The sequence below is a fragment of the Lepisosteus oculatus genome, chromosome 5, assembly GCF_040954835.1.
Source record: "Lepisosteus oculatus isolate fLepOcu1 chromosome 5, fLepOcu1.hap2, whole genome shotgun sequence".
Classification (NCBI taxonomy): domain Eukaryota; kingdom Metazoa; phylum Chordata; class Actinopteri; order Semionotiformes; family Lepisosteidae; genus Lepisosteus; species Lepisosteus oculatus.
This window is the reverse complement of record NC_090700.1, coordinates 7,449,387-7,463,299: the sequence shown is the minus strand read 5'-3', so window position 1 is coordinate 7,463,299 and position 13,913 is coordinate 7,449,387. Positions and strand designations below refer to the sequence as shown.

Sequence of the window (13,913 nt, the reverse complement as noted above, 5' to 3'; positions counted from 1 at the left end):
CGATTTAAAAAAAAAGATACTGATTAATTTAAAGTTGACTTTACATGTTGATGTGTTTTAATTCTGCAAAGGAAAGACCAAAAATAAAAGGCACAAATTTACTTTTTCTCCAGTGCAGATGCATTTCTGAACTTCTTGTTGGTAACTTAAATGTCATTTCATTGTAGTTTTGTGTTGCAAACTCTACATTGGAGAGCAATGTCTTCAACTTTATTCAGAAGCTATAACTGAAGGGAAAGAATGATGAGACAGCCCTATATGTTGACTAACATCAAGAGTTAAAATTGTTACTGTGTTACACAAAGAATGAAAAGAAGGTGTTGGAATAAAAAATGGTTTGCTGCCTTTTTGGTCTTTTAAGATAGTCAATACATTTTAGTTTGGGAACACTTTATTACCCTTTTGATCAATTTCCTGACTCCTGGTCCCTTATTTAAACATAATAAATGGGCTATTCTTATTTTCATATTTATTGATTACGTCAAAATCCAATAGATCCAAGAACTCCCATGAAGAATACTACACGCCTAAGTATTTGCAACAGAACGTCAGTGAAAGTTTGCTTACATTTGGCTACATGGCTGCTGTATTTCAATCAAGGACTTTTACCACAATGATCATGCAGCACAAACACAGACACATACAGAACATGCTGTACCTAAAAGATGTTCTACAAGAAATCCTTGAGAGAGAGCTCTGCAAAGGGGTCCTTTCCTGGAGCTCTGAGAGGACTTTGACTGGAAGGACTAGAAGCTGCAGAAAGCTAGTTCAGAGAGAATGAGAGACAGTAAAGGAACCGAGGAAAAGCCAGGAAAAATTAAAGAGAAAAACGTTTACAGGTAGAGTGATGATCAAGACAGATCAAGAGCGAAGGTTATACAAGCTTCAACGGTCAATCTGTGATCATTAAGGCTATTTAAAACAGCCCCATTACTGAGCTCTGACAGCTCGTGAAAGAACTGGAAAATGTCATTAGCCACAGAAAAGAAACCCTTCTTCACAATGCAAGACTCTCACTCACTCAGTTTGAATGTATATACTGGTTTGGATGTGGATATACTGAAGAAAATATGATTAATCAGGATATGTATTCCAGACAAAGGTGTTTTACATGACAGCAGAATACATATCCTTCTAAGATGTTTACATGCAAGTCTTTAACTTCGGAACACTGCTGAAATCGTGCATGGATGAAATTGTGGTTATCTTGAACACATTCTGAATACAGCATTTTTACATTCTTAATGAACTAAGAACAGAATTCCACCGTACACAAGATACCATTCCTGACAGGGGTATCCAGAATACTGTCAAAAGTATTCTAGTACCAGTTGTACAGTATGAGATTAGGATATGAATAGTGCAGTGAAACAAGACATTTCGCTCTACTTGAATCTAAACAAACCTCCAACCACCTCAAGAAATTTAGCCTAATAAAATAAGTTTTTGCTTGGAATTTAGCAGTGTTATATACAAGAACTTGCCATGTAAGGAGTGCAATTGGAGTCTTAGACTCGTACAAATGGAAAGATGCAGACAAATCCACACCCTCTCAGACGGCTCCTGACGTCACTTATATTCGCCCCTTGAACATGCATCCAAAATGTTGGTTTCATGAACAGGGGGGAAAAAGTTACAATCGTGCAATATCACTGATGTTTATTTCTTTCTGCAATGGCTTTTTATTCTTTATTACATTTACTTGTAGGCTACAGAGTACACCTGTAAAAATAACGATTGCTTGTTGCTTCCAACAGACAGGCAAATCTTCCATTTAAGAGGACTGTTTAAAAAATAATCATGGACATTAAAGATTTTATTTTCAATGTGTATTATATCAGTGTTATTCTTGAAATACTGCTGAAATGCATTTCTTAAAGGCAAACTGTGAGCTGGTCTTGGAGGAGCCAGCTCTGGGGAGGAGCACAGACATACCTGCGTGCCAGGCACGGGGCCAAAGGGATTGGGTGGCCTCATGACAGGCTGGGTATACATCATGGTTGGCTGTGTCATCATGGGCATGACTCCCATCTGTGGAGGCTAACATAAAACAAACACAGGAATCAGCAACACGCAGGTAAGGTCATTAGCCCTGAGATCCGTGCCCTACACAGGGCAGGGATTTTCAGTAGAAATGAAAGACGCAAACCAAACGCTGGGCAGACAGTCATTTTTTCACTCTAGATTTTGTTTGTTTCTGCAACTAAACCACTAAATAGTAACCCATTTACTAAGACCAGAAGATATATTTCTAGTCTGTAAGCAAAAAGAGGATTAAAAAAATAGGTGGAACCTAATTTAAGGTCTGAGTGCAGTTTTATGTCATTTGCAAAATATAGGCTTCAGCTACCCTTCTGTGAGTGACTACTCCATTTGTTAGTTAACCACTGTGCTAAAAAGCGGACTGTTCCCAAAACTCATATGGACATCAGCTGTGCACGTCAGTCACTGTGTCATCTGTTAATGTTTCCGTCGTTTTGGTTTCTTGGACGGGAAGGCCATAGAAAAAAAAAACCCTCAGATGAGGGTTTTTTGTGGGTTTATCCCTCTGCAAATCTGACACATTATTGGGAAAATAATTTCTTTTTCATAATAATGTAATAATTTATGTGGCACTTCCTTAAACTGACAGACATTTTAGATTTTTACCTTATATTGATCACATTCCAAAAGCCATGTAAATAGTCATTTTCTTCACTGCCACCTCAAAGATAATTTTAAAATGTCCTGTCCAAGACCGGGCACTCATATTTTACAAAGGTTGTCAATATTACATTGCAAACAAATGCATTTACCAGTTAGTGTTATTAATGCAATCTACAGTCAGTTATTGCCCTCCCTTGGGTGTTGCCCTGGTACATACAGTTCACAGAGACATTACTGCTTTTTTCTGTAGCTGTTCTAGTTAAGCCAAACAGTGATTTATCATCCTGATCTCAACACAAGGTCAGGGTACAGGAAGTCTGTGAAGTGGGATAAATAATTTGCTTAAAAAGATTCTCCTTAACACGGTGATAAAAATAATGCTGAGGGGAAAAAACAGCAACAAAAATAGATTTTTTTAAGTAGAGAACAATACAAAATAAATTCTGGAACAGCTTCAAAATTCCAAAATGCAGATATTACATAAGTTGGCATTAAGACTCTACACACGTTGTTAGCTAGCCTTTCCTAACTGCGTCTTAGATCTCACCTAAATACAACAAGCTGGCAGCTCTAAGAAAATATCTTGTTATAGCTGGGCAGGACCCTGTGGTATGATGCGGAATGCCATTTTCTTGAGTGCCACTTTTTGAGATTTAACTGGAATAAGCGCAGTAAGGCCAAGCAGCAAAGTGTCCACTAGAGGCAGGGAAATCCCTTACTTGAGTTCATTTGCTGGCTGTTCATAAACTTTCCAGAGATGAAAAGGTAGACGTATAAATCTAAGACCATCCAACAAATCCAATTTAGGCCAGAATGATGTCCTGTGAAAAGCCCCCTCTCAATGCAGTGTGCTCGGGAGCTCTTAAACCTACCTACTATACTGGAGAACCTGGCAGGCCTGCGTCACTGTGCAAGATCAAAAGTGTCTTTAATAGTTGCACTTGAAGTGTCACACTGCAGTAGCTAACATTAATTACATTTTTAACAATCGTCCACATAAACACTTACCATTCCATATGCCATCATTCCAGTTGGCGTCGTAGCTGGAAAGGCCATAACGGAAGGTGCCTAAGATTACAGAATGAGAAGAATTAGACCATTCTTTGTTTTCTGTTGCCAAGACATAAAGCTCAACTGAATAAAATCAGTCATATATAAGACTTGCAATATAACCGTCTAAAACAGTCTATGTAGGTGGTTGACATTATGCACTGTCCTAAACAGCATTTTTTCTCACAGCTTATATGCAATACAAGACTGATGGGAGTTTATATTTTGATCTTCCCGCAAAAGCCTCAAATGACACAGGTAGCCTATAAAAGGTTCCCTTTGTCTTTTTTTTCCCCCCCTAGAGCACAGTACACTTTACTTTTTACACTGCATCAGTTCATTTTCGCTGCCTACTTCCATTTTGGCAAAACTTATTTCACATCTGGGAGACATTAAGTAAGTCCTTTCTACACTAACCACAGAGGCTGCCCAAAAGCACTTGTGCGAGAATACTGGAAGAAGATTGATGTCTCCAGTACAGGGAAACACAGCCCCAACAGCCAGCTGCAGAGCTGCTATGAAAGGCAGGAAGAGGGGCTCTTTATTGAAGGGCTGTTTGATTACAAAACAGAACCTGGGTTTCTGACAGTCAGAGTTTTGTTTCCGCATTATTATAGCCTATTTAGTTACATGAAAGGCTCTCGTAAAGGAAATCTTTCATTAAGTATTCAGTTGCTTAAGGCTTGCAACAAAAAGTGGCTATGTACATACACCAAATGGTTGCATTTATATGTGCATAGTGCTCACTTGTTTTAAGTTTCAAGTGCCCTTCCTTTGAACTCATTACGTTACTATTCACCAGGGATCCTTTTTTCTTTGCAGTGGCAAAAATACAATAACATAAGAGAATATTTGGTATATAAAAAACTACTTCTCCAAAGAAACATCCTTCCTTATCATTATTTGGAACTTTTTTTTTTGAGGTCCTGATGATCCGAAAACATGAAGTACTCTTTCTACCAAGCTCTGTTTATCCAGGTGCAGCAGCAGCTAGCCAAAGGCCAGTAAAAGCACTTTTAATTCCTTTAGTTAAAAAGTAACTGTGTGCCCTGTATCAAATCTTCAGCCGTTAATGATAGTCTAAGGTCAGTGCTTGTTAGAAAAACATCACAAGGAGCAAATATGATCCATTACTGTGAAATGTTGTATGATCTCTGTAAATAGGCAACTGACTATAAAGGTCAGGGCTCTGACTTCAGTGCAAGATTCTACATTTCAAGGCAGATTGTAAAGGAATACATGTTTAGAAGCAAAGAATAGACTATTTGTCTTAAGTTATCAATGTTGTGCCATATTTGAAATCCGTTCAAAATCGCTTGGGAGGTGAAAACTGCCATTAGCCAGTTTCATGACGGCTTACTAAGATAGTCAAAGAATTGTGACAACTGGATCCTGTGGAACCACCAGTGAAAGATAAAAAACAACACTGCCTTATGTAGGGTTATTGCTATTAGCTAACTAAAATAATGGTCATATATTTTATGCCAGGCAGTTTTCTACAGATTTCCTACATGCTAATATGGTATTGACCATAGTGTATTTGCTTTGCTTTTAAAATCTAAATTAAAAAAGCAAAACAAAAATTATAAGACTTTCAAAAACCAGTCATTCAAACTAGAGGGATAGACCAAAACAGTTTAAAAGAACAGAAATGTTTAACAGATGCATTTGATAGACATCTGCTTAGATGTTAGAAGCCCAAGTCTTTTTAAAGACTGATACAGCACTCACAATTTAAAAAAAAGTATCCCCTTACATGGCTACTTATTAAAGAAAAGGTTGGGTATTTTTAAAAGCATGTGAGTATCATGCAAATACAAAGTCTTCTCTTTAATGTTTATCACACACACACACCACACAAGAACACACCCAATCAAAGAGTGACAAATGGAGTCCTGTAATCTCTTGACAGAGTAAAGGCTTGCTCCCCAAACCACAGGCTCAGTCATTTGAGGAGTTTAAAAAAAAACAGGACACATCTTTCATGCCATTTCTGCTATCTGAAAGATCAGCAGGTTACATTAAGGCCTTCTTGAAGCAGGAAAAAGGTCATTTTAGCAAACTGATTAGAGAGCACGTGACAGATGTGTAGAAGTTTCGTGGTTAATACAATGCATGCCAGCTTTAAAGCAGGTAACGGTCAACTTGTTCACTTACGTATTGTGGGAAATGCATGCCATTCTGGTTCCCCCCAGGAGAACAATTACACGATGCAATAAACACCAGGTTAGAGGATGTCATTTCAAACGTACAAAATGAAACAATTTTAGTTCACATTTACGACACCAAAGCATTTCAAGCACCAACCAAAATGTGTCTGGTTGGGAGACCCCCAAGGTCATGGCTTTTTTTAAACACTGAAAGCAGGACAAATAAAACGGCACAAGAAGATGGACCCTTTGAGGAACAACATTTGCTACAAGAGCTGCATTTCTGACGCAAGTTTTTTAGAAACTCAAATTTAAGGATTAACTGTGTAGTATCTGTAAACATACAGTACCATGTCATTAAAACTACTGTTATGCTGATTACTGTAGATACTGGAAATGAAGTTCTGAAATCTCAGTATTAACTTTTTAAGATTTGACAGCACTAATGACAAAACATTACTGGCAAATAGATTTGGTTTTAACTACAATTACTAGTTTTGCAAAAATACAGCCTTACATTCCCCATCCATTCTTCCGATGTACTACTCAATGTTAATGCCTAATGCCAAATGAAACGCTGATTTACACTGACAAAATAAGATGTGTTCTGTTTTGTTCTAGAGATTTTCAGAGGTTTCTATCAACAGAGTTTAGCTCCTTGTCTAAATGTAAATCTTTGCAAACACTGTAATCCACTAGAAGTATCTGGCGGCTAATAACAACAAAACCAGAGAGAGAAGCACGATCACACCTCATTTTCCAAATTAACATGGGCACTAAGTCATCTCATTCTTAAAAATATAACAGCAGAAGACAGTAATAATATTTTGAGAGAGTGAATAACATTTTCTGCAAGTAGCCTCTTCAGTTACATGGTTTCATGAAGCTTAGTTGAGTTTTACCAGTCCACTTACCATCGTGGCAGGGTTCCATGTTGTAGTAGGGGCAATCTTTGGTTGCCAGTTGGTTCCACCTGTCAATTTTTTCTCTCCTGGTTGACTCCAATGAATGTCGCTTGGAAAGTTTTAAAAAAAAAATTATTCCTATTCCATATAAATACTAATATTACTAAAAACATAGAGTTTGTATTACAGGAAATGCATGCTCTTACTTTTTCGTTGTGCCGTTTCCAATCCCCAGATCTGGAATAAACGCAATTAAAGGCTTGTAAATTGAAACTCTGGGTTAACATTGAGCTTGCATACAGCATCTGTATTCCTCTAGACGTTACACTTCATGAAATTCAATAGCATGAGTGTGAATACAAAAGGCACTTGCTAGTTCACACAGCACCTGCTGTATGTCTCCTAAATGAAAGCAAAAGGAAAAGCTGAGCTATCTATTAAATGACTGCTTTTACATGGGAAAATAAAGCACTCTTTATGTCATTCCTCTGCATGGCTAGATGTGTTAGCTTTAACCCTTTGCTGGAATCAGGAAGAAACATTTTTGTGGAGTGACCGTGGATTTTCAACATACCAGTACTAAAATAAATGTAAACTCACAGCTTCAATGTGCTTTTTGTTCCAAGTGGCTGAGTCAAACCTGTAGTTATAGTATTGCAAAAGACGATATACAAGCTTCTGTTTCACACTTTTTTTCCCAGGAAACAGATGGGACATTCTTGGATTAATTAACTTTTAACTACCAAATGGGTTATAGGGACCAAACAATCTCCTTTCCTGTTCCCGTTCTCTCATTCCGTTCCTTTATGTTCTTATCCCTGTGCAGAGGTTAGGAACGTTATAGTGTGTTGCATGGAACGAATCCCTCAAGTTCGAATGTGCAGGCAAAGAACTGAAATTCTGGGCCTTTTGTCTTGCACTACGACGGCACCCAAAGAGGGTCCACACTAGCACTTAAGCAAGTTTCGAGACAACTAATGCAGGAGGGCAAGTACAGGACAATTCAACACGTACTGCCTACGAGGTTGGCGAGGGAGGAATCCAAATCGTCAGACACCAGTTTTCCAGGCTGCTGCTTGGTAGGAGGCAAAGCCTGATTGGGGCTGGCCACTGTGGGTTTCAGGATACCACCTAAAACATCATCTTAAAGAAAGGGGGCAAAAAAAAAAAGGAAAAGGGAAAGAAAAGAGGGTAAAAGGAAAAGAAGGTTTAATGGGGAGATGCAGCTAGTCAGGTCTACCAAAATCAAAGCTGCCCCTGGCAGCTGGAATAGTCTGAAAATCTCAACTCACCCCGTCATGCATGCCATGCAAAGCCAAGGCCCAAAAACATGTTTACCAAAAGATAAAGGAGAAAAAAGGGGAAAAAAATCAATTAAGCAAGATTTTCCAGAGGAAAAACTATTCTTTTATACTTATACTTTAATCGGTACCTCGTTATTTTGTCAAAGTGTTTCTCTCGTCTAATACATGTACAAGAACACAAGAACCCCTATACTGTACTTCATATTTTTGCACCAGAAAACAGGCACTTAAACTATAATAGTACAAAATGTACAATTCAACATATAACAAAGCTCATTTGAAGTTGATCATATCTTTTACCAAATTAACTTATTTTTACATTGTGCAACAAAAACGTTGTACTGACGGCCATTTCAGTTTAATGTCAACAGTTCACAGTAGCTTCCATTTTATTATTGCTTGTAGTGGTTTGTGCTCTTGAACTAAATTTTCCTTTTCTGTTGTTAGCAATATATATTGAATTCCATCTGAAGATACTTTATACTCCATGCTGGCATTTAACCGACTAGTCTAACTGAAAAGGCAAACAGCAGAAAGAATGAAAAGGAGATACTGCAGTCCGTCTGGGGTCATTTCACAGAGTTACTGTGTGCAAGAAGGAAGTATCTCTGAATGCTCCTCTCACAGCTCAAGCATGGTAAATGAAAACTCTTTGGACTTGGGTTAGGTGTGCTCTTCTAAGCAGTGGAATTTAAGCATGGGACCTAAGCACACTGCTGGAGGAAAAGGCACAAAGATATACTTAAATCACAGTTCCCAAACAGTTGTCCGTTAAACGGAGTTGCAAAACATTCAGATTCAGAACTCTAAGCATTTATTGAAAAACATCCACTGAAGTTTCAAGGCAGATGGGTTAAAGACCATTAAAAACTACCTAGTAAGAAGGATCAAAATTAACAGTAGTTCACCACTGAAGTATAAAACAGGTTAAGAGAGTGTGACTGGTAAGACTGCCAGGTAGAAATGTCAAAAAACGAGCAGCGCAGGTGAAGTTGTCCCACTTGGGAACACAACACCCAGGCTTCCGAAACATTAGTTTTCCCGAAAACATGGGAAAAGCACACGGAATAAACATCACAAAAAAATCAGTCTCATTAGCTTTATGTCTAAAAAGATGTGGACTGATATTACTCAATAGGAATCTGAAATGACTGTACACAAAAAGATGTGTACCCCTTAAAACAACCAAGCCCTTGAATAGTTCCAATCCAAAACTGATAGCAAAAATTGAATGCGGGTTTTCCATTTACATTACAGTTTTACCACCAACATTCATTCTAGTAGGACCATGAAAGAGTTTAGATGACCGTGAAAGCATTCTGAAACAGTGAGGTTGGTTACACACAGGAGTCATCTCAAAAATGCTGTTTCTTTGCACACATCAAAAATACAATCATGCAGATCACAAATTCTCAGCTCTACTACCAAAGTATACCCTTTGTTCACTCAATGTACTGTATAACTACACTAAAATCACCAAACTGATTTGTTAGATTTTTTCTTTTCCAAAGAACATTTTAACATCCAATAGATTTACCTCTCCTCACAGTTCAAATAAAAAATACTTGTGAGCAAAGGGTGATACACCATGATTTGTCCATGAAGATATACATTAGCATCAACACAAAGTCTTACCAGCAGAATCCAGGTTATTAGCAGAAGATGATTTATTGCCAAACACAGAGTCAAAGTCAACGTTAAGGCCTCTTGAGGTCTGTGGTTGAGAAGCTGGAGACGCAGTGAACCCTTCAAAACAGGATGACAGAAAATGTCAGGTCAGTCTAACAGCTGCTAATGTTCGAAGTATCAGGGAAACAGCTTTTTAATGGTGAAATCAAAAGCACAACCCTTGACCTTTTGTAAATAAGGTACATCTGCCTATCCAAAAGGCAGTTTCGCTGCAATTGTTTCACGTTGATGAAATGTGTTCGTTCAAATATATTGCAAATACAAGCAGAAAGCACAGAATTTCTAAACCACCAGCATCTCAGACAATAAAAACTGGGGGAACTGGGACAAACTAAGAAGAGTCATCCAATGTATGGAAAGACATTTCTACATTTTATTGAGTACATGACAGATCTGACAATCCCAAATATGAATGAAGAATAAAGAAATACTAAACTCTATACTGTAAAATCAGGATATTAATTAACCTATAAAAGTCACATAGGAGTTGGAAAGGTTATTCATAACTTTTTTCTTTTCACCAGTAGTAATTATTGTCCTTAAAACTGTTTAAAAAACAAGCTTCTCATCTACCAAATGGGCTAGCTTGGCCTCTCACTACAAACATTACAAATGTTCCATATAATTCCACATAATGTCTGAAAAACTAAAAGCAATTTTCTCCATTGAAAAAGATACGTTAACAATGACCACCTATAAGCACTAGTTAATAAAATTGCACAACTGTGCAGTCCTAACCCATGTCAAGTTAGTTTAGCCCTGTACTTATTTAGTCCTATTTGGTACTAACCAGCTACAGACAGAAGGTTTAATAAAGCATGTCAAGGTTCATTTGTACTGTTCCCTAGAGGTCCAGCTATTTCAAAATCACAGCAGTTTATTTACTTAAACATTACAAACAACTAACCCTATTTTTTTTACTTTAAACAATTTCTTCCTTTTGCATGCTTGCGCATGTTTCCCTTCTGCTGATTCAATTGCACAGGACACTGTAGTAATTTAACAAGAAGTGTAGTATGTAATACCACCACACACACCTCAATGTTACATTCAAAAGAGGCCGAAGTACACTACACTAAATCTAGAAATCCAGTTTCACAAATGTCAATATCAGACTTTAATCCAACAGACTGTTAAGAGTACGTTCAGAAACACTTCCCAATACCAGGGAGAAAATATGCGCTCCTTCCACATCTCTTATTGTAAAGATGGTGCATATTTAAAGCACTCCCATCTGAAAATGTATTTCTGACAACAAAAAAAAGTCAATCTGTTAAAAACTGTCCTGAACAGTGAGGTAAACACTGTCAACAGTGAGACAGGATGTGCCAGTAAGAATTTAATATACAATTCCCCATAAACATTTTTTTACAGTCTGCGTTCCTGGTTGTGAATAAAGTAATTTTAAAACATTTGAGCACTGTCAAATGAAAGAGTAACAAATATTTATGTGCAGATGGGAACACTACTTTTCCCCCCATTAATCATATTCTACAATTATCACATACACAGGTTACAAATTATCTGTGGATTACTTGGGGGATAACAGTTTGCAACAGCTTTTCACATTTTTACTATCAGCAGTTTATCGATGCCTGAAAGTCATGGCAGCACTCAAAGAAGCCAACATTAATTACCTGAACCATTAAGTATGTTCAAAGCTTTTTTCCCCCAATAAGGCTAGCATACTTTGTAAGGTACACCCTGCTTCTACAAAACTTCAATCTACAAATCCACGCTTCAATAGTAGCCAGCGTTTAAAAATGTGCCGCACAAAAACATTTTGCAGAAAAGGTGTGTTGTCTTTACCGACAAGGAGATGATAGATTTGGGTTGGAGGGACTGAACAAAAGAGGAGAAACAACGACAGCTACCTACCTCCAAATAGACCCGCTACTGTGGAGGGCTCAGTGTGGAAGAGGGGAGCATTAGGGTAAGATGGACCACAGAAGGAATCTGACAGGCACAATTTAGGCATGAAAAGAGCAGCAAGAAAAAAAACAGGTTTAGAGAATGATGCAAAGAGCAAAACATAAAAGCTCAGAAATCAACAGCAAAACGAATGTAGGTTTTCACAACAACAAAGATAGAACAACATAATAAAAGTACAAAACACAAACAGGTAACTACAGTACAATGTTAGTATGTACTACAGAGCACCTAGGGGAAAAGGAGAGCTATTACATTTTGTAGTCTCCACAAGTGAACCTGGCAAAGGTTCAGATGCCTATGTTTTCAGTTAGAAGAAAACATAGGTGCAATGGTTCACAATTAAAGTACCTGAGATAAACTGCTCTATCCGAAATGTGTGTTCATAATTGGTTGCAACTGAAGAGCTTGAGTCAATAAATGGATTGAAACGATCTAGAGAATCAGAAATATTAATATTCAGGAATAAACATGGTCTACTTCCAAGTTTACAGAAATGTCTAAAAAATAAATTAGAACACAGTTCTATGCATACTGACAGACAGCATATGAATACATTAAACAAGTAGTAAGAGTATCTTTATTAAGACTTCCAACAGCTGGAGACAGTAACAAGAGCATTTGTCAAATTTGTTGAATTATTAGAATACATGAGCAATTTAAATAAAAATAGTTTGGGATTTCTTCCTGTCTCATTCTGAAATCCAGCATTTGAAAGGCAGAAGTACTCACTACCCCACCTCATACTGTTCACGTCCTGAAGAGGTTCTTAAAACGCCCATTCAACCCAACAAACCCAGACCATGTCTCCTCCGTCCCCACAGAATAAAACCGAAACAGCTCCACCCCCACTGACAGCTTTAGAAAATTGAGGACTACTGTCTATGAGCTAAAGAGCAGAGGGCTTTAGAATGGATTTCCCACCACTTTGTTGCCAAGCAAGATACCAGAAAACCAAAAAAGCATTGCCTTCACAGTGGGATTTCTCTAAATGAATCAACAAACCAAAGACCTTCAGACTCATAACTAGAATGCTTAACATTTTTTCTCCATTTCTTTATTTTTCTTAAGGAAACTAAATGAATTGTACTTCTGCACAGGGCCACCACAAGGAAGATATCCCTTTTATGCTAATATCATGAAAAATCATTCTAAATGGAGCTTGAAGCTTTGAAAATGAGAATCTGACTTTTTTAAAACATGATAAAACCCCTCCACAAAACAACAGGTTGAATGATCCAACAATAAGCGCAATGCAGCAAACACACCTTACACGGGCAGGAAAAACTACTGACATTGTTCCGCAGTGTGGAACAGCCGAACAAGAAAAAAACTGACACCGCAGGAGAACAAAGAGTAAGAGAAAAAAAAAGTATCACCAGAACGAAGAGTAAGAGAACAAAAAAAGGTATTTTACCACCAAACATTTCATGACTGGGTGTCCTAGAAGAAAAACTAACAGCGTCTGAAGACACAACAGGTAGATGGACAGCATCGACAACAGGTTTTGTAAGGAAAGGGTTTAAGTTTGGAATGGAGTCATCAACAGCTTCAGTAGAAGTAAAAGGATCTAGGCAGGCAAAGGAAAGAAAAAAAGAGAACAGGCAAATGTTAGAAGAGGAGAGGTGACGAGAAAGACAAAAGAACACTGAAAGAACTCAGGATGTGTGCTTAAAACAGGCATGCAGAGAGAACAGATACAAGAAAAACTAACTGTATTAGGGGCTTTTAAAGATAAATCTGGATTGTTGTTCACATACTGAAACTGATTTCAATGAAATCCATCCTAAACCTGAAAATTAAGAAACTTGTGTTTTTGATATTTGAAAGTTTTTGCAGTTTCAACACTATGTGGCTGCTACCCAGGAAATTACACAACTGAAAATGGGAAGAGAAATAAAAGCATATGCACTTCTATCATGTGCAAACCAGGCTTCTTTTTGAAGGTTATGTTCAAGAGATTTTTTTACCCATCGTTTTACAATTTTTCAGATGAACTAGAAGGAGAAAATTTTCTTTACATAATTTCTGAAGAGCAAAGTAAGAACTTGCTTAAATCTATTAAAAATAATGTATAGAGAAAAAAAAACTTTGTACTCCCCAAGATTTCTTTTGAAGAGTATTCATCCAATGCTTTTAAAAAGACTTACCTTTTAAAGAGCTGGAATTTTACCAAATGAAATTCACTTTAGCAATCACGTTTCTAGTCCCCTTTACAAGACCTATAATTGTGTGCACAG

At 37.5% G+C, this 13,913-nt stretch overlaps 1 protein-coding gene across 17 annotated transcripts in view; it reads right to left on the bottom strand.

The window, feature by feature from the left end:
• picalma (phosphatidylinositol binding clathrin assembly protein a) overlaps window positions 1-13,913 on the bottom strand; it is a 48,944-nt gene that overhangs the window by 1,397 nt on the left and 33,634 nt on the right. For 3 of the 17 annotated variants that reach the window (XM_069190004.1, XM_069190002.1, XM_069190009.1), the window contains exons 13-23: window positions 13,091-13,243; window positions 12,025-12,108; window positions 11,623-11,700; window positions 9,691-9,801; window positions 7,766-7,894; window positions 6,958-6,988; window positions 6,761-6,860; window positions 5,854-5,877; window positions 3,655-3,714; window positions 1,936-2,040; window positions 659-763 (exon numbers count right to left, since the gene is read on the bottom strand). In XM_069190004.1, coding sequence (XP_069046105.1) covers window positions 671-763; window positions 1,936-2,040; window positions 3,655-3,714; window positions 5,854-5,877; window positions 6,761-6,860; window positions 6,958-6,988; window positions 7,766-7,894; window positions 9,691-9,801; window positions 11,623-11,700; window positions 12,025-12,108; window positions 13,091-13,243 — 968 coding nt within the window. In that variant the 3' untranslated portion in view covers window positions 659-670. Of the gene's footprint in view, window positions 1-2; window positions 228-658; window positions 764-1,935; window positions 2,041-3,654; window positions 3,715-5,853; window positions 5,878-6,760; window positions 6,861-6,957; window positions 6,989-7,765; window positions 7,895-9,690; window positions 9,802-11,622; window positions 11,701-12,024; window positions 12,109-13,090; window positions 13,244-13,913 lie in introns of those variants that run through there. The other 14 variants (XM_069190003.1, XM_069190005.1, XM_069190006.1 and 11 more) reach the window with 14 other exon arrangements.